The 19,624-nt window shown below is 44.2% G+C and overlaps 2 protein-coding genes across 5 annotated transcripts in view; one reads left to right on the top strand and one right to left on the bottom strand.

The window, feature by feature from the left end:
• RAB3GAP1 (RAB3 GTPase activating protein catalytic subunit 1) overlaps positions 1-19,624 on the bottom strand; it is a 169,333-nt gene that overhangs the window by 91,878 nt on the left and 57,831 nt on the right. For 2 of the 3 annotated variants that reach the window (XM_037850358.1, XM_037850359.1), the window contains exon 5: positions 14,100-14,178. In XM_037850358.1, coding sequence (XP_037706286.1) covers positions 14,100-14,178 — 79 coding nt within the window. Of the gene's footprint in view, positions 1-3,273; positions 6,688-14,099; positions 14,179-19,624 lie in introns of those variants that run through there. The other variant, XM_037850360.1, reaches the window with a different exon arrangement.
• LOC119544813 (ubinuclein-1-like) lies at positions 836-5,064 on the top strand. 2 transcript variants are annotated; one of them, XM_037850357.1, is made up of 3 exons: positions 836-1,484; positions 1,577-4,595; positions 4,686-5,064. In XM_037850357.1, the coding sequence occupies exons 1-3, from the start codon at positions 1,236-1,238 to the stop codon at positions 4,733-4,735; spliced, it is 3,318 nt and encodes a 1,105-aa protein (XP_037706285.1). In that variant the 5' UTR covers positions 836-1,235; the 3' UTR covers positions 4,736-5,064. The 2 variants fall into 2 exon arrangements, with proteins under 2 accessions (XP_037706285.1, XP_037706284.1); XM_037850356.1 differs by having other exon boundaries at positions 1,577-4,800.

The following is a 19,624-nucleotide window of genomic DNA, read 5'->3' as shown; positions in this document are numbered from 1 at the left end:
ACACCAATACATTTCCTGCCCACACAAGACTGCATCAAAGATAATGGCGTTTTGGGGGACATAATACATCCAAACCAGTACACCAACATTATCTAATACCAAACCAGACAAAGAAAGTGTAAGGAAACTACAAACTAATACCCCACACAGAGAGTTAAAGTCCTCAACAAAACATCAGCGTATCAAATGCTGCAATATTATAAAATATTAATTAAAAATATTACACTATGAACAAGAAGGGTTTATACTGGGAATAAAAGGATGAATAAAGATCTAAAAATCTACCAGTGCAATCCACCATATTAAATATCTAAAGAAGAAAAACCAAATGAGAATATCAATTGAAGCAAGAAAAGCATTTAACAAAATTCAAAATCTGGACTCGGTTGCCGCGGTCTCCGCGAGCCGGATCCCGGAGACTCCCGGCTCTTTCCCTGCCTTCTCCTCACCGCTCCGGCTCGTGACAACGAAACACCCGCGATCTGAGGCGGCGGTGGCGACGACGGTGCGGACGGCCAAGCGTGCGAGGGAGCCGGCCTTGAGGCCCGCCCCGCTCCCCGGGGCCCTGGACACCGGCGCCCTCCCCCTCCGGCGCTTCCGTTTCGGCCGTTAGTCGCGCGCGGGCCGCGGGGCCATTCCCGAGCCTGAGGCGCCGACCGGCTCCGTCGCTGCGCCCGGAGCTCCCCTGACAGACCGCGGTGCGGCCCGGAAGCCGGCGCCACCGGAGCCGGGGGTCCCGCGAGCGGCGGGCTCCGCTTGGCCGCAGCCCAGGAGGCCCCGGTCCCTCTTCGTCTCGGCGCTGGGGACCGGGGGCCGCGCTCGTCGACGGGCGAGGGGGTCCGTCCTGCCGCCGCCTGGCTTCTCTGGCGCGCCCTCGCAGCCGGCTTTCGGGCAGCGAGCGGTCCGGGGCGCGGGTCCGGCGCAGCGGGTTCCTCCAGGGCGCCCGCCGGCAGCCTGCCCCGCCGTCCCCGGAGTTGCTTCGCGGACTCCGAGGCGGCACTTCTGCGCTCTCGCCTTCGCCGGCGGCGCGCGTGGGCCCGGCCATGGGCCGCGGCGCCGGCCGGCCGCCCGCCGGGAGCCATGGCTCGGGAGCCGGTCGCTAGCCGCGCCGCAGCCCGGGGGCCCGGTCCGGCATGAGGACAGCCGCAGGGGGACGCGCGTGGCCCGCGGGGCTGTAGCCGGCGCCGGGGACAAAGAAGCCATGCAGTGACAACCACCAAGACTTGTCGGTAGCCATGTCGGAGCCCCACAGAGTCCAGTTCACCTCTCTCCCAGGTTCTCTGAATCCGGCATTTTTGAAGAAATCCCGGAAGGAGGAGGCTGGGGGAGCAGAGCAGCACCAGGACTCGGAGCCGGCGGATGCAGCTGTTCGAATCGCACTCACCCTCTTTGAACCAGATCACAAGCGCTGCCCAGAGTTCTTCTACCCAGAGTTGGTGAAAAATCTACGAGGGAAAGTGAGAGGCCTGCAGCCTGGAGACAAGTTTATAGGTGTTGAGTGGTCAGTGAAGGTTCTATGAATAGGATTGCGGGAGTCTTTCATGACTTACTTTTTGTGGAAATGGACTCTTTACAGAAGACAGACCTCTTGGATCCTTTCAATGATGAAGAAAAGGAAAGGCATAAAGTGGAGGCCCTTGCCCGGAAATTTGAAGAAAAATATGGTGGAAAGAAACGTAGAAAAGACCGAATGCAGGACTTGATTGACATGGGGTATGGTTATGATGAATCTGATTCCTTCATCGATAACTCTGAGGCATATGATGAGCTTGTTCCTGCTTCTTTGACTACAAAGTATGGAGGATTTTACATTAACTCAGGAACCCTGCAGTTTAGACAAGCATCAGAATCTGAGGATGACTTCATTAAAGAAAAGAAGAAAAAGTCCCCAAAGAAGCGGAAGTTGAAGGAAGGTGGTGAGAAGATAAAGAAGAAGAAAAAAGATGACATTTATGACAAGGAGAAGAAATCGAAAAAGTCCAAGTTTTCCAAAGCCGGCTTCACAGCCCTCAATGCCAATAAGGAGAAGAAGAAAAAGAAATATTCTGGGGCTTTAAGCGTTAAAGAGATGTTAAAGAAATTTCAGAAGGAGAAAGAGGCTCAGAAAAAGAGGGATGAGGAGCATAAGTCTGTGATGGCCTCGTCCGCGGAAGCACATGGCCTGCGGGAATCGGAAGGCACCTCCGACCCCTTGCTTTCCCTCTTTGGCTCCACTTCTGACAATGACTTGCTTCAGGCGGCCACTGCCATGGACTCGCTGACTGATTTGGACCTGGAGCAGCTGCTCAGTGAGTCTCCAGAAGGAAGCCCCTTCTGTGACATGGACGATGAAAGCGACTCCCTCGGGGTGGGATTGGACCAGGAGTTCAGGCAGCCGTCTGCCCTCCCCGAAGGCCTGACAGCACCCCTGGAGAAGCGCATTAAGGAACTGGCTCAGGCCGCCCGTGCTGCCGAGGGAGAGAGCACACAGAAGTTCTTCACCCAGGGTATCAACGGCCTCCTGTTCGACATAGAGGTGCAGACTCGGGAGCTGAGCAGCCAAATCCGCTCTGGAGTATATGCCTATCTCGCTTCGTTCCTACCTTGCAGCAAGGACACTCTGGTCAAACGGGCTCGGAAACTTCATCTCTACGAGCAGGGCGGGCGTCTGAAGGAACCTCTCCAGAAGCTGAAAGAAGCCATTGGCAGGGCGATGCCAGAGCAGATGGCCAAGTACCAGGACGAATGCCAGGCACACACACAAGCAAAGGTTGCTAAGATGCTGGAAGAGGAGAAAGACAAGGAGCAGAGAGAACGGATTTGTTCTGACGAGGAAGAAGATGAAGAAAAGGGGGGCAGGCAGCTCATGGGACCCCGGAAGAAATTCCAATGGAATGATGAGATCAGGGAGCTGCTCTGCCAAGTGGTGAAATTAAAACTGGAGAGCTATGATCTGGAGAGGAGCAAGGCACAGTCTTTGGAGGACTACGTGAAGGCGTTTCTAGACACCGAAGTCAAACCTTTGTGGCCCAAAGGCTGGATGCAGGCCAGGACTCTGTTCAAGGAGAGCAGACGAGGCCACAGGCACCTGACATCAATCCTGACCAAGAAGAAAGTAATGGTCCCTTCAAAGATCAAAGTGAAGGAATCATCCACTAAGCCTGATAAAAAGGTTTCCATCCCATCGGGCCAGATCAGTGGCCCTGTGGCTTTGCCTTCAGAACATCAGGGAGGAGGCCTGAGCATCGGGGCCCCAAGCAGGGAGCTCTCATCGCAGGCCCCTGGCAGCCTCACCAGTCCTGCTCCCATCCACCTGGAGGACTCGCTGGACGAAGACTTAATCCAGAGTTCAGCCTCCTCGTTGGAAGCCGTGTCCAAGGAGCTGGCTGCGTTGAACAGCAGAACAAGTGGGGGCTCTGAGTTCACATCGCCTCTGCCCTCAAAAGTACCTGTAGAAAAAGCCGCAGGTCTTACATGTACAGAAGAAAAAAGGAACTTTCCAAAGCCCAACCCTTCTGCTCCACCACCCTCTAGCTCCTTGCAGTCACCCCTCAATTTTCTGGCTGAACAGGCTCTGGCACTGGGGCAGTCCTCTCAGGAGAAAAAAACAGAGAGTTCTGGCTACAAAGAGCTGTGCTGTCAGGCTCCCGTCAGTAAGAGCCTGCCGGAGGTGCACCAGCCCAAGGCAAAGCACCACAGCTTGCCACGGACGCCTCACGGACCCCAGGTGGCAGCTCCAGCCCCTGGCCCCCAAGTTAAAGCCCTTCACGCAGGCGCTCAACAGCAGAAGAGCTTCACTGCCCCAGCCCCGCTTGCCAGTAAGCTCCAAGGCCCCAAGGCTCCCACTCCGCAGTGTCATCGTTCTCTCCTCCAGCTGGTAAAGACGGCCACCAAAGGCCAGGGCTTCCATCCCTCCACGTCAGCCTCTTCGGGGGCCACGCCAGTCCCCAGCAGCGGCTCCCATAAGAACCTAGCCTCCTCCTCCACTCCCCTGAGCCATGCAGCAAAACAGCATGCGGCCAGCGCTTCAGGACCACCCTACAGGAACAGTCCCTTTGCCAGCTCACTCTCCAAACACGGGGCTTCTTCGGGCAACTCTCCCTCCGGAGGGGTGCCAGTCCAGGGCTCCGCTTCCGGGAACCTGCTCCCAGGTGTGCAGCCTTCCTCTGCAGGACAGCCCACCACCCGGCCCAGCCCAAGCTCAGCAGTGAAAAAGCCACCTGTTTCCCAGAAGCTGACGCTGGTGGCACCTCCGGGAGGTCCAAATGGAGATTCTGGTGGGGGGACCCAAGGAGTGGCAAAGTTGCTGACCTCCTCACTGAAGCCCACCTTGGTGAGCAGCGTGACGTCATCTACCTCCTTGCCAAAAGGAACCAGTGGGGCTGTGCTGCTGACCAGCTCCTCTCCCTTAAACCTGCTGTCTCCTTCCTATAAGTCCAGCAGCCCAAAGCTGCCTGGGGCCATGAACTCGAACTCTCTGGGCATTATAGCCCCTGTCCCATTTCCTCTCCATGTGCTCTCCTTCAGTGCTGACTCCTCTGCCAAAGCAGGGGTCTCCAAGGACGCCATCGTCACAGGGCCTGCCCCTGGGACTTTCCACCATGGCCTCAGCCACAGTCTTCTGGCTGGCTTGCACCCCAGCCCGCACCACGCAGCGCCTCTCCCACACTCTGCCTTGTCCACCCATATCCCGCAGAGTCTGCCAGATGCTTCTCAGCTTCATGGGAAAGGGCCCAGTGTACCACGGAAATTGTGACCCCTCTGGAAGAAAGGCTCGACTGACTCGGGTCTGGGTGGAGGCTGGACACGGAGGCTCAGATGCTGATCCTCTCACTGTGCTCTTGGTGCCGGTTGGCTTTCTTCTGGAGAAGGCGTGAGTTTGAGTGGAGTGTTTCTTGGCACTTCTGATGTGCCTCAACTAGGGAGCAGCCCCGTGCTGCTCAGGAGGCACTTCCTTACCTGGTGCTCCGCACCTTGCGGCTCTGTTGCTGGACAATCGTCAGAAGGGCAGCTCTGGGACAGGGACACTGGGCTGTGATGGGGGAGGAGGGGAGCAGCGTGGTGTGGCAGCGCGTACCCTTGTGTTTTCAATCTGCCTGACCCCTTATCTGGTCAGGGTATCTCACGGCCCTTCTGGCCACAGTGTGACCCCCCGGCTGTGAGCCCAGCAGGACAAGAGCCGCAGCTGGGAAACCAGTCTTGTCCCTTTGAAAAAATATCAAGAACACCTAACGGGTGTTCATTGTGGGGAGCCAGTTTCTCCTCTGAACATGACAATGAAGCTCTTTTAGGGAAGAGATCTTTGTAGATTCAACAGTTGTGATAGGATTTTTAAAAACACTTATTTTTGGCTCAGTTTTCATCATTACCATTAAACGCATTGGATAGAATGGGACTGTTCTTCGCACGTCGTATTGCAGGAAGACATAATTCCAGTGCCTTTGTGGTGGAGCAGCATTAGACAGCACGTCCGTTTCAGCCCTCTGTGTGTCAGAGGAAGACCTTTTTTAAAGATATGTCTGTATTTAAGACATAGCCAGTTTTGAGTTTTTTACAGTTGCACACTATAATCTGTGCTGTCCTGACTTGAGGGTCATCTGGGCCCTGAAAACCCAGTTCCCAAGTCAGCCGGGGCCCCAGTTTTGTTTTCCCAGAGTTTATGCAGGTAGACTCCAGAGCCCCAAAGCCCTTCTTCATCTCTTTGTGAGCAATGGATCCGAGGGGTTCCAGGTCATGGAGAGACATTCCGGTTTGTTCTATTCTTAGAAATCATTCTTAGAGCTGCAGTAACAGGCCTCCGTGGAGCGCCTGCTGTGTGGAAACAGGCCTTGATGCCCAGGGTCTGTGTTAACTTAGGGTGACATGCAGACAAGCTCGGAACATGGATCAGAGACTGAGAGTGTTGTTCCAGAGCTCCCAGATCACCAAGCCACTCACACTCGGCTGGTGGCTATTTCTCAAGGACTTGGGAGCATTTGCCTGCTCCTGTGAAGTCTGTGCCGTGAGGTATGCTTGAACTGGCTGCTCCAGCTAAGTTTTTTCAAATACAAGATGAGTAAACAGCTTCCTCAGAATGTATGCCTGTGTGAAGACACTGACAGCTCTTTTGGTTACTGACTCACAGGCTACAATGCTCAGTAACTGCTAATTCGTGTAGAGGTTTGCTGGCTGTCTCTGTTTCCCTCTAGGGGACCAAGACCATCTCCAGCTATTCAGCCAGGACTCTGCTCTGACATCTTTTTTATGTAAGAACCAATAAGTGTTTCACATTGGGCTAAGTGGATTCCTTATCCTTTTATTATATATATTTTTTGCAACTTGGATTTCCAGTTTGTTTACAGAATAGTATTAGGTAGTAGCAAAAGAGCCAAAGAAGAGGTTTGTATGGCTGAGCGCAAAGCCGAGCGGGGCCATCCGTGAGTGCCGAGCGGCAGGGACTCCCCAGGCTTCTCTCCCGTAAGCACCCCAGGCACCAGACCAGTCCTCTCCTTTCCCCCGTGCTCCCTCTGCCTACCCACCACTGAGGGTGCAGCTGAAGCAGATACCCTCATTTTTAGGAATCTAGTGATGCCTCTTGCCTCAGGGAAATGTTTCTTTGATGGGGAGTTTGAGATTTCTTTTTCTTGTTCATGCTTTATTTGTGGTCACGAGAGAGTGAGTGATTAAACAGCCATGGCAAAGCAGAACGTCAGGCCACGGCTGCAGCGGAGGGTGGGGTGGAGGGGGCTCCGGGCCTGGGGGCTGCTGTGGGGATCTCCTGGGTGCAGCAGAGTCCCCGAGCACTTCCTGGGGGGGGTGGCCGTTTCTCCGGTGTGAAAGGGGGTGTGGCTTTTGTGCAGCTACTATGTTGGTGTTGGGGGGTGGTGTGGAAACTGTTAAGTCTTGTATAAAGCAACTCAATAAATTGTTTTGAGGTTTCCAAAAAAAAAAAAAAAAAAAATTCAATATCTATCCACGATAAAAACTCAGCAAACTAGGAATAAAAGGAAATTTTCTCAACCTGATAGAGAGCATCTACGAAGAACCTACAGTTAGCAAAATACTTAATGGCATATGTTTTCCTACTGAAAACCACTCTCACCACTCCTATTAAATATTTTACTGAAAGTCCTAGCCAGTGAAAAAAAACAAGGGGCGGGGGGAAAGAGAGAGATTGGAAAGAAAGAAATAAAACTATCCTTATTCACAGACAACATAATTGTCTACCCAGAAAATTACAACCTCTTAGAACTAATAATTGAGTTTAGCAACATCACAGGGTACCAGATCAATGCACAAAAAACAATCATATTCCTACAATGGAAAACCAAAATTTTAAAAATAATACCATTTAAAACTCCTTAAAAAAAAAGACAAAATAAAGTAATACTTAGGTATAATTCTAAGAAAACATTCAGGATTGGTATGCTAAAAACTACAAAACACTGACAAAAAAAAAAAAAAAAAAACCTAAATAATTGGAGACTTGGAGACATCTACCACATTCATAAAATAGAAGACTCAGGATAATAAAGATGTCAGTCTCCCCAACTAATCTACAGATTTAAGGCAATTACAATCAAAATCCCAGCAGGACTTTTTACAGATACAGATAAACCAATTCTAAAATGCAAACAGAAAAGCAAAGGAATGAGAAATGCTAAAACAATTCTGAAAAAGAAGAAAAAAGTGGTAGGAATCACATTATCCCATTTTAAGGCTTATTATAAAGCTACAGAAACAAAAACAGTATGGTATTGATAAGGGGAAGACACACAGGTCAATGAAACCAACTAGAGCATCCAGACATAGACCTACACAACAAGGGCAAATAAAGGTGTAAAAGCAATTCAACAGAGAAAGGATATTCTTTAATAAATGGTGTTGGAATAAATGGATATCCATATGCAAAAAAAAGAGCTGTGATGTACACCTCATATCTTACACAAAAATTAAACTGAAGTGTTTACTAGACCTAAATCAAAAGGCAAAACTTTCAGTACAAAACAGGAGAACTGTCCAGGTGATCAAGGTTAACATCATCAGGAATGAGTCATGTTGATAGCAGGAACCCTCTGAGATGATGAGATGAAAAGGGCACATCACCTCTGTGATATTCTTCCCTAAAAACCCATAATCCCAGGCTAAAGATGAGAAAAACACTAGACAAATTCAATTTGAGGGATATTCTACAAAATATGAAACCCAGTGCTCCTCAAAACTGTCAAAGCCATGAAAAACATAGAAAGACTAAGAAACCCTGAAAGACCAGAGGAAACTAAGGAGACATGATGATAAATGCAATTTGGTAGCCTGGACTGGATCCTAGAACAGAAAATGGACATTAATGGAAAACTAGTCAAATCAAGTTTAGCTAAATAATGTACAATGTTAACCTGTCAATTTTGACAAAATGTACTATAACAAAAGTAAAAACTGAGTGAGGGGTATTGCAGCTTTCCCATAAATATAAAATTGTCCCAAAATTAAAGTTATTTAAAAACAATAGGAGAAAGCTTTTATGAACCAAAGCAGAGATTTTAAACATAACACCAAAACCTGAGCCAAAAGTTAGAAAATTGATAAACTGAACTTCATCAAATCTGTAAATTTTAGTTTTGGAAAAGAAACTGCTAAGAGAAGAAAAAGATAAGCTACAGTCTGAGAAAAAATATCTGCAAACCACACATCTGAAATATAACTTGTACTCAAAATATATAAAGAACTCTCAAAACTGAACAGTAGAGTAAATAGCCGGGAACAATTAACAAATGATCTGGAACAACTGCTGGGGAAAAACCGTGACTGTCCATATACCGTACATCAGTCTGGAATGGGTGGAATGGCTGAGATCACAGCATAAAAGCTGGAAGTAAAAACTGCAGAACTGCGCTGGGAGCCCCCACACGCCCCCCTGTCCCACCCCTGTTGGCAGGCTGAGCTGCAAAACTTCACTGTAGGTGAAAGAATCAGTCCCTGCCAGGAGAAAGCAAAAACAGCTCAACATAGCTCCAACTGGAGATTTAATTAACAAATGCGGACTGCTGAACACAAGCTACAAACACAGGCAAACCTCTAACAAGCAGCAAAGTACCCTGAGGTCACTCCCAGTGAAGAGGAGGTAGGGATGACAGAGAAAATAAATCCAGAGGCTTTTGGAAATGACTAAGCTTAGGATACTGGAAAACAGTTGTGTCTCAGGAAAAGGAGCACATAAGACCAGGTACTATCTCTGGCCAACAGTCGAAACTGGGGGGCCGGAGACTGGCTCTGAAAAGGGGCTTTCTTTCCCCTTTTTTCCTCTCTCAGTCTTAGTGGCTCAGAAGAGAAAGCCTCAAGCATTTTCAATTCTTGGTATGCTGACCCAGACAGGGGTGGAGCTGACAGAGTCAGAGAGACAAAGGAGTAATTGAAGTGCAGAAGAGGGGGTGTATCTTCCCTAAGAGGAGGGAGGCGGGGCCCAGCTCAAGCACCTGCCCTCCCGACAGAACTCAGACCCCAGAGCTGGGGGTAAACAAAGAATCCAGAAACAACCTAAGCAGAGAATTAAAGGGACCACACCTCTTTACACCAGGGGGGAGCGACAAGCTGACAGATGCCACCTGCTGGACAGGTTAGGAGAAGCACAGCAGCTAGAGGCCTCACAGGAAAGTGTGTCAATCTTGACACACGCTCAGGGAAACCTGATTCTGAACATAGCCCCCTCCTGAGACCCAAGTCTCTTCTGGTCTAGGAAAATCTGATTGGAGTAGCCAAGGAAACCAGATGCCTAGACAACAGAATACTACAAATCACACCAGGAAAAATGAAGACATGGCCCAGTCAAAGGAACAAACTTACACTTCAACTGAGATACAGGAACTGAAACAACGAATTAAAGATCTTCAAATAAATATGCTAAATCAATTCAATGAGTTGAGGAAAGATATGGAAAAACAGATGAAGGATATAAAGAAAACACTGGGAGAACATAAGGAAGAACTCGAAAGTATGAAAGTTTGAAAAAACAACTGGCAGAACCTATGAAAACGAAAGGCACAACACAAGAGATGAAAAACACAATGGAGACATACAACAGATTTCAAGAGGAAGAAGAAAACATTCAGGAACTGGAGAACAAGACACCTGAAATCACACACAAAAGAACACACAGGGAAAAGAATGGAAAAATACAAGCAGTGTCTTAGGGAATTGAACAACAACATGAAGCACATGAATGTACATGTCGCGGGTGTCCCAAAGAAGAGAAGGGAAAAGGGGCAGAAGCAATAATAGAGGAAATAATCACTGAAAATTTCTATCTGAATAGACCTATGCCAAGACACTTAATCAGCTTACCAAACACCAAAGACAAACAGAGAATCCTGAAAGCAGCAAGAGTAAAGCGATCCATCACATACAAGGGAAGCTTGATAAGACTGTGCAGACTTCTCAGTAGAAACCATGGAAAAAGGAAGTGGTGTGATATATTTAAGATACTGTAAAAGAAAACCGCCAACCAAGAATCTTATATCCAGCAAAACTGTCCTTCAAATATGAGGGAGAGCTTAAAACATTCTCTGACCAACAGACAATGACCGAGTTTGTGAACAAGATACCTGCTCTACAGGAAATACTAAAGGGGGCACTAAAGATAGATAGGAAAAGACAGGAATGAGAGGTCTGGAGCCAAATTTTGGGTGACGGTAGTACAATAATGTAAGTACACTGAAAGGAGATACCTGTGACTATGGTTGAAAGAGGAAGGCTAGGGGTATGTGGGACACCAGAAGGAAAGAGGGAAGTTAAAGACTGGGATTATATAACTTAGTGAAACCTAGCGTGATCAACGATTGTGATAAAATGTACAAATATGTTTTTACATGAGGGAGAACAAATGAATGTCAACCTTGCAAGGTGTTAAAAATGGGGGGTATTGGGAAAAAAAATACTATCAATGTAAACTAGAGTCTACAGTTAACAGGAAAGAAAAACTGAACAGAAAGAAAACAACCCAATTTATAAGTGAGCTAAAGACTTAGACACTTCACCATAGAGTATATATAATGGGCAAATAAGCACTTGAAAAGATGTTCAAAATTCAAATTAAAACTAGAATAAGATATCACTACACACTTATTAGAAGAGCTAAAATAAAAATACTGTTAGTACCAAGTATTGGTGAGGATGCAGAGCAAATGGAACTCACACACAGTGTCGGTGGGAATGAAAATGTAATAGCCATGCTAGACATCAGTTTGACACTTTCTTATAAAGTTAAACATATACTTAACATATTGCTTAGCAATCCCACTCTAGATATTTACTTAAGTGAACTGAAAATCTACATTCACACAAAAATCTGTAATCAAACACTTGTAACAACTATATTCATAAATACCCAAAAGTGGAAGCAATCCTAACATTCAATAGATGAATGAACAGATGGTGCTACATCCTTACAATGAAAGAGTACTCAGCAATAAAAAGGAACAAATGATTGACACAAACGACTACTTCAAAGGATCTCAAAGGCATATACGGAGTAAAGATTTATATGATTTTCTCACAAAAGACTAAACTATAATGACAGAGTAATTGCCAGGGGTTACAAGGATGTGAGAAATCTATGACTACTAAGGCACAGCAGGAGGGAGTTTTTTGGGGGCTATGGAACTGTTCTATATCCTGATTGTGGTGGTGGTAATAAAAATCTATATATGTTAACTTTCACAGAATTTGTCACTAAAAAAATCAATTTTACTGTATATCAACTTAAAATTTTTAACAAGTAAATGGAAAGATGTTTTAAAACCTAAGAAGTTATTTATATCAATACACAAATATAATATTTTTAAACCATGAACTATACACCACACACAGTTGTAGAAAATACATATTAAAAAGCTCAACAGAGCTTGGGAAGAAGGCAGGGGTGCTGGGCTTCCCCACCTCAATGGTTGCTGATGTCCTCACAGACATAGGGGACTGGTGGCTTGATGGGCTGAGCCCTCTACCACAGGACTTGCCCTTGGGAAGACTGTTGCTGCAAGGGAGAGGCCAGACCTGCTTACAATTGTGTCTAAGTGTCTCCTCCTGAATGCCTCTTCGTTGCTCAGATGTGGCCCTCTCTCTCTAGCTAAGCCAACTTGGCAGGTGAAATCACTGCCCTCCCCACTATGTGGGATCTGACACCCAGGGGTGTAAATCCCCGGGCAATGTGGAATATGACTCCTGGGGAGGAATCTAGCCCTGGCATCATGGGATGGAGAATATCTTTTTGACCAAGGGGGGGATGTGAAATGAAATGAAATAAGTTTCAGTGGCTGAGACATTCCAAAAGGAGCCGAGAGGTCACTCTGGTGGGCACTCTTACACACAATATAGACAACCCTTTTTAGGTTCTAATGAATTGGAATAGCTAGCAGTAAATATCTGAAACTATCAAACTACAACTCAGAACCCTTGAATCTTGAAGACGGTTGTATAAAAATGTACCTTATGAGGGGTGACAATGTGATTGGGAAGGCCATGTGGATCACGCTCCCCTTTGTCCAGTGTATGGATGGATGAGCAGAAAAATGGGGGCAAAAAAAAAAACAAAGGCACCCAGTGTACTTTTTTACTTTAATTGTTCTTTTTCACTTTAATTGTTCTTTTTCACTTTAATTGTTCTTTTTCACTTTAATTTTTATTCTTATTACTTCTGTGTGTGTGGTAATGAAAATGTTCAAAAATTGATTTTGGTGATGAACGCACAATTATGTGATGATACTGTGAACAACTGATTGTACGCTTTGTATGACTGCATGGTATGTGACTATATCTCAATAAAATTGAATAAAAAAAAAGAAAAAGCTCAACAGAAATTATATAACAGCATTCATACTATGTGCTATAACCCTATTTAACCCTCACAACTACCCTAACAGGTGGATATTATTTATTTTACTGACTTTACCAATCTACAAACAAACTCAGAGAAATTCAGGAACTTGTACAAGATTTCAGAGATAGCTAGGAATTAAACATTAACTTTGTCTGACTCAGTGCCTGGCTCAAGAGTAGGTGTTCAATTAATATTGAATGAATGAACATATGCAAAGTCCATACTCTGTGCCAGCATATTACTTTCTGGTGTACTTAGTCACATAAAATGTACGCATTCACATTTTAAAAGATCAGCAGAGAATCAGGAAAGATTAAAATAACTGATAATTTAATGAATTTTAAATTTTTTTTAAATTAAGTTCAGAGTTTTTAAAACCAGTATATAAACTTTATTCAACTGGATCTCCTTTCTTGACTGTACATTCATAATGTGCCCATTTTGGTGGTGGTATGTTTTAACTCTCCCCACATCCCCAAAAATAAAGTTCAAAGACACTTTTCATTAAGATATACCTCTTATACTTAATATAACACCTTTACAATTTAGATACAAGTGAGACTCAATTTTATCATAACTAATGTTTGTGATCAACATTTTACTTCGATTCAATTTCCAACAAGCATTGAGTGTTCAATGCCGGTTAAGGAACAATAAGTATTAAGTATTCTATGCTAGTTATTAGATTTATAGTTAGGCAGTACACCAGATTATGAAACATACTGTGCAGAAAAGAGTTAACAGCAGGCCTGCTTGCAAAGTTGGCTACCGGCTAGCATCTGGGAACTTGGATTTCGGGAGGGTTCCCACCATTTCTGGAATTGATAAAAATGGCTCACTGTGACTAAACTGATGCTGACCACTCACTTTTCTTCCAGGAGTCTGGAATTTTGGTATGTGCTAGTCACAGGGTACCTACATGATCCGCTGTCAATAAAATCCCTTAGCACTGAGCCTACAATAAGCTTTCCTTATAGATGACACTTTGCATGTGTTGTCACAACTTCTTGCTGGGGGAATTAAGCAGGCCCTGTGTGACTCCACTGGGAGGACTCTTGGAAACTTGCACCTGGTTTACTCTGGCCTTTGCTCCATGGGCCTTTTCTCTTTGCTAATTTTGCTTTGTATCCTTTTGCTGTAATAAACCATAGCCCTAAGTACAACCATACGCTGATTCCTGTGAATCCTCCAAGTGAACTGTCAAATCTGAGGATGGTCTTGAGACTTCAGTAATACACATACTAAGAAGATACCCGAGCAAATGTATACATACCATCTTACTAGGCAGTGTGCTCTTGGAGGAAAGTCGTTGTTCATACACAACAAATCTTGCATAGCTTGTGGAATTACATCTATAAAAACAGTTGATAATGACAACGTTAGTATGTTCATTCTAATGCAGAATTTTATAATATTCCTTGAGGAAACACATATCTTGCTAGTCCACATAGTTTTGCAATTGTTTAAAGACTTGTTTCTAGGGCTAGTTCGGAGAGTGGAGGTGAGGGTTACTTCTCTCTCTCTCTTTAATCTTTAAACAAAGTCAGTCTTTAAAAAAGACATATGCCATTCTGTGCCAGTTTGAATGTATTGTGTCCCCCAAACGCCATTATCTTTGATGTAGTCTTCTGCGGCAGATGTTTTGGTGCTGATTAGATTTGCTTGGAATGTGCCCTACCCAGCTGTGGGTGATGACTCTGATGAGATATTCCCATGGAGGCATGGCTCCACCCATTCAGGGTGGGCCTTGATCAGTGGAGCGATATAAATGAGCTGACTCAGAGAAGGAACTCAGTGCAGCTGTGAGTGACGTTCTGAAGAGGAGCAAGCTTGCTAGAGAGGAACGTCCTGGGAGAAAGCCATTTTGAAACCAGAACTTTGGAGCAGACGCCAGCCACGTGCCTTCCCAGCTAACAGAAGTTTTCCGGACACCACTGGCCATCCTCCAGTGAAGGTACCGGATTACTGATGTGTTACCTTGGACACTTTATGGCCTTAAGACTGTAACTGTGTAACCAAATAAACCCTCTTTTATAAAAGCCAATCCATTTCTGCTGTTCTGCACTCTGGCGGCATTAGCAAACTAGGACACATTCCTTAAACTGTGCTTATACTATTTTTCTTTCTCCAAGTTGTGACTCAAACAATTCCTTATCCATACTAGAAAGCCATTTTTCATTTAATCTTCTTTCCCTCCCATTGTTTCTTTTTTCTTCAAAATTCTATTTAGGGAAATCCTGGGAAGATGGTGAAATAAGGAAAGGCAGAAATCACTCTTCAACCTAGAGAATAGGTAGAAACTGTCCAAACCAACAGTTCTGGGGCTCAGCAGACCAGGGAAGAACCACTGCAACATATAAGGAAGAGATGGATGAAAAAAATGGAGAAACTATGACTAAGACATTGGGGTGAGTAAACTTGACCACAGTACCCAGTGCCCATCCTCCACCCCTGAGGCCGGCAGCTGAGGATGAGCCTGGTTCTCACTGGCTGGCAAGATGTGGCACAGCTCTGTTCCAACCACTGGCCAGCAAAGTTAACCCTATTGTTCCCGCAGCACCATTATTTCCACAAAGAGAGACTATGGCAAGAAACTGTTCTCCACTGCAGAGCCCAGTGCCCAGGCCCCACCTGGGAGGCCAGCAGCTGTGGGTGGGCCTGGTTCTTGCCAGCTGGCAAGATGCACAGCAGTCCTGGTCCAACTGTTGGTCCTGCAACCTAGACCCTTCTCATGCAGGAGCCCAGAAGCCACAGCTACATTATTTCCAGAAACAGAGAAACTGCAGCAGAAGACTGATCTCCACTGTGCTGCCTCACATCCATTCCCCACCCGAGGCCAGCAGCTCCAGCTGCACATGGTTCTCACCCAGCTGTCTGCAGTGGGCTGGGTGAGACAGGGAGACCCTCCCTTGGGAAAAGTTGGGGACATAGAGCCATCCTGTTCCAACTGCTGGCCGGCACTATTTCCACAAAGAGAAAAGCTGCAGCGAGTGACTGAGTTCCACCGCAGTTCCCACCACCCATCTCCTACCCCTGAAATTGGCAGCTCCAGGTCACCCAGGACCCTGCCAGCCCAGACCCAGACCGCTGACTGCTGCAGCCTAGGAGAGTCAGGGTTGTGGGGAATACGTTACTGAAGATTGACAACTGCTGTGAAGGCTGGGAAAGTGCAATCTGAGAAGCTGCTTTCTTGACCATCTCCCTAAGGCCCTTTGGAACAGGTCTGCACCCCCTGTGTGGGACCCTGGCCCTGGTTTAGCTGTGAAATACTGATGAATTAAGTGCCACAGGAAACTTTCAATATAAACCTAATCAACAACAAAATCTTAGAAAAGAGAGGGAAACCAACCTTCAAAATAATCAAGATAATCAGATGCCCAGAAACCAGCAACAAATTACAAGGCATATTAAGAATTAAGAAGATATAGACAAGCCAAATGATCAAATTAAAAAGTCGGAGGAGATAAAGAATTTGGAACAACTAATCCAAGATGTTCAAACAAATCTCCTAAATAATTTCAACAAGATGCTTACAGAGATAAAGGATATTAAGAAGTCACTAGAAGAACATAAAGAAAAATTTGAAAGAATACACAGAAAAACAGCGGATCTTACAGAAATGAAAGACACCACAGATGAAATTAAAAATATACTAGAGACAACCAACAGCAGATCTGAAGAGATAAAGAAAGGATCAGTGAACTAGAGGACAAAGCAACCTAATTCAAACACACAAAAGAACAAATGGGGAAAAAAAAAACGGGAAAATTTGAGCTGGGTCCCAGGAAAATGACTGGCAACACAAAGGGCTCACACATACACATTCTAGGTGTCAAAGAAAGAAAAGAGAAGGAAAAAGGGACAGGAAGACCATTATAGGTAATAATGGCTGAAAATTTCCCAATCTTTATAAAAGCTATAAATATTCAAATCAAACAAGCCCAGTGTACTCCAAATACAATAAATCCGAATGGACACACTCCAAGACACATACTAACCATACTGTCAAACGCCAAAGAGAAAGAGAGAATCCTGAAAGCAGCAAGAAAACAGCAATTCACGACATACAAGGGGAGGCACATAAAGCTAAGTGCTGACTTCTTATCAGACACCACAGAAGCGAGAAGGCAATGGAACGATATATTTAAGATACTGAAAGAAAAAAAATGTCAGCCAAGAATTCTTTATCCAGTAAAGCTGTCCTTCAAAAGTGAGGGAGAGTTTAAAATATTCACAGTTAAACAAAAGCTGAGAGAGTCTGTTAACAGGACACCTGCCCTGCAAGAAATACTAAAGGAAGTTCTGCTGGCTGAAAAACAAAGACAGGAGAGAGAGGCTAGGAGGAGAGTACAGAAATAATGGTTATCAGTAAGGGTAACAAGAAAGATAAGTCGAGAGAAAAATGATAGATGACAAAAGTCAAAGAATAAAATGGTCAAAGTAAATATGGCTTTTACAGTAATAACACTGAATGTTAAACTCTTCAATCAAAAGACAGATTGGCAGAATGGATAATATACATACACACACACACACACACACACACACACACACACACATACATATATATGATCCACCTATATGCTGTTTACAAAAGACTCATTTATTTGAGACCCAAAGATCCAAACAGGTGGAAAGCGAAAGGATAGAAAAAGATATTCCACACAATCGGTAACCAAAAACAAGCTGGAGTAGCAATGCTAATATCAGGCAAAACAGACTTTAAATGAAAAATGTTATAAGAGACAATGAAGGACACTATATATTAATAAAACGGGCAATTCACCAAGAAGAAATAACAATGATAAATATTACATGCACCTAATGAAGGTACCCTAAAGTACATAAAGCTAACACTGGCAAAACTAAAAGGGGTAATAATGTCTCTACAGTAACAGTGGGAGGCTTCAATACATCACTCTCTTCATTAGATAGAACATCTAAACAGAAGATAAGTAAGGAAACAGAGACCCAAATAACAAGATCAGTGAACTAGAACTAACAGACAATATATAGAACCCTGCACCCCAAAACAGCAGGAAATACATTCTTCTGAAGTGCTTATGGAACATTCTCCGAGATAGATCACATACAGGCACAAAACAGACCTTAATAAATTTTAAAAGATTGAAATTATACAAAGCACTTGCTCTGATCATAACAGAATGAAGCCGGAAATCAGTAACTGGAGAACCAGAAATTTCACAAATATATGGAGGTTAAATATGTTCTTAAACATTCAGTGGATCAAACAAGAAACTGCAAGAGAAATCAGTAAGTATCTCGAGACAAATGTACAAGAGTACACAACATACCAAAACTTGTAGGATGCAGCGAAGGCAAGGCTGAGATGGAAATTTATAGCCCTAAATGCCTACTGCAAAAGAAAGGAACAGCGAAAACCAAAGACCTAATTGAACAACTGGAGATCCTAGAGAAAGAACAGCAAACAAATCCTAAAGCAAGCAGAACGATAGAAATAACAAAGATTAGAGGAGTTAAATGAAATGAAAAATAAATAAATAAAACAATAGAGATCAATAAAACCATACACTGGTTTTTTGAGAAGATCAATAAAATTGACAAACCCTTAGCTAAACGAACAAAGACAAAAAGAGAGAAGACGAAAACAAATAAAATTAAAAATGAGAAAGGGGTTATGACCACAAACCCCCGAAAATTAAAAAGATCATAAGAGGATACTATGAACAACTGTATGGCAACAAAGTAGACAATTAAATGAAATGGACAACTTCCAAGAAACACATCAACAACCTACACTGACTTCAGAAGAAATAAAACACCTCAACAAACCAATCACAAGTAAAGAGAATGAATCAATCAAAAATCTCCCAACAAAAGAAAATCTGGACCAGATAGCTTCAAAGGCAAATTTTACCAAGCATTCCAAGAAGAATTATCACCATTCCTGCTCATACTCATCAAAAAAATTGAACAAGATGTAACACTAATTAACTCATTCTATGAAGCCAACATCACCCTAATACCAAAGCCTGACAAAGATACTACAAGAAAAGAAACTACAGAGATTGGTTACAGACCAATCACTCTAATGAATATAGATGCAAAAATCCTCAAAAACAAATAATCAAACAAAAAAAAACTTGCAAATTGAATCCAACAGCACATGAAAAAAATTATGCACCATGATCAAGTAGGTTTTATTCCAGGTATGCAAGGATGGTTCAACACAAGAAAATCAGTTACTGTAATACACCACATAAAAAAGTCAATGGGGAAAAAGCAGATAATCATCAAAATTGATGTCGATAAGGCATCTGAAAAAACTCAGCATCCTTTCTTAAAAAAAAAAAAACACTTTGAAAGGTAGGAATACAAGGAAACTACATCAACATGAAAAAGAGCATAAATGAAAAACCCACAGCTAATGTCGTACTCAACAGTGCGGGGCTGAAATTTTCCCTCTAAGATTAAGTACAAGACAAGGATGCCCGCTGTCACCACTGTTATTTCACATTGCGCTAGAAGTTCTAGCTAGAGCAATTAGGAAAGAAAAAGAAATAAAAGGCATTCAAATTGGAAATGAAGAAGCAAAACTTCCACTATCTGCCAACAATATGATTTTTTTCAGGATTCAGAAAATCCTGAAAAATCTACAACAAAGCTACCTGAGCTAAAAAACAAGTTCATCAAAGTCACAGAATACAAGATCAACAAACAAAAATCAGTATGGTTTCTATACACTAGTAAGGAGCTATCTGAGGAGGTTATCAAGAAAAAATATATTATTTACAATAGCTACTAAAAGAATCAAAT

This window comes from Choloepus didactylus, chromosome 9 (assembly GCF_015220235.1).
Source record: "Choloepus didactylus isolate mChoDid1 chromosome 9, mChoDid1.pri, whole genome shotgun sequence".
In the NCBI taxonomy this organism is placed as follows: domain Eukaryota; kingdom Metazoa; phylum Chordata; class Mammalia; order Pilosa; family Megalonychidae; genus Choloepus; species Choloepus didactylus.
The sequence above is the reverse complement of the archived record's forward strand: the minus strand, read 5'-3'. Positions and strand labels throughout refer to the sequence as shown.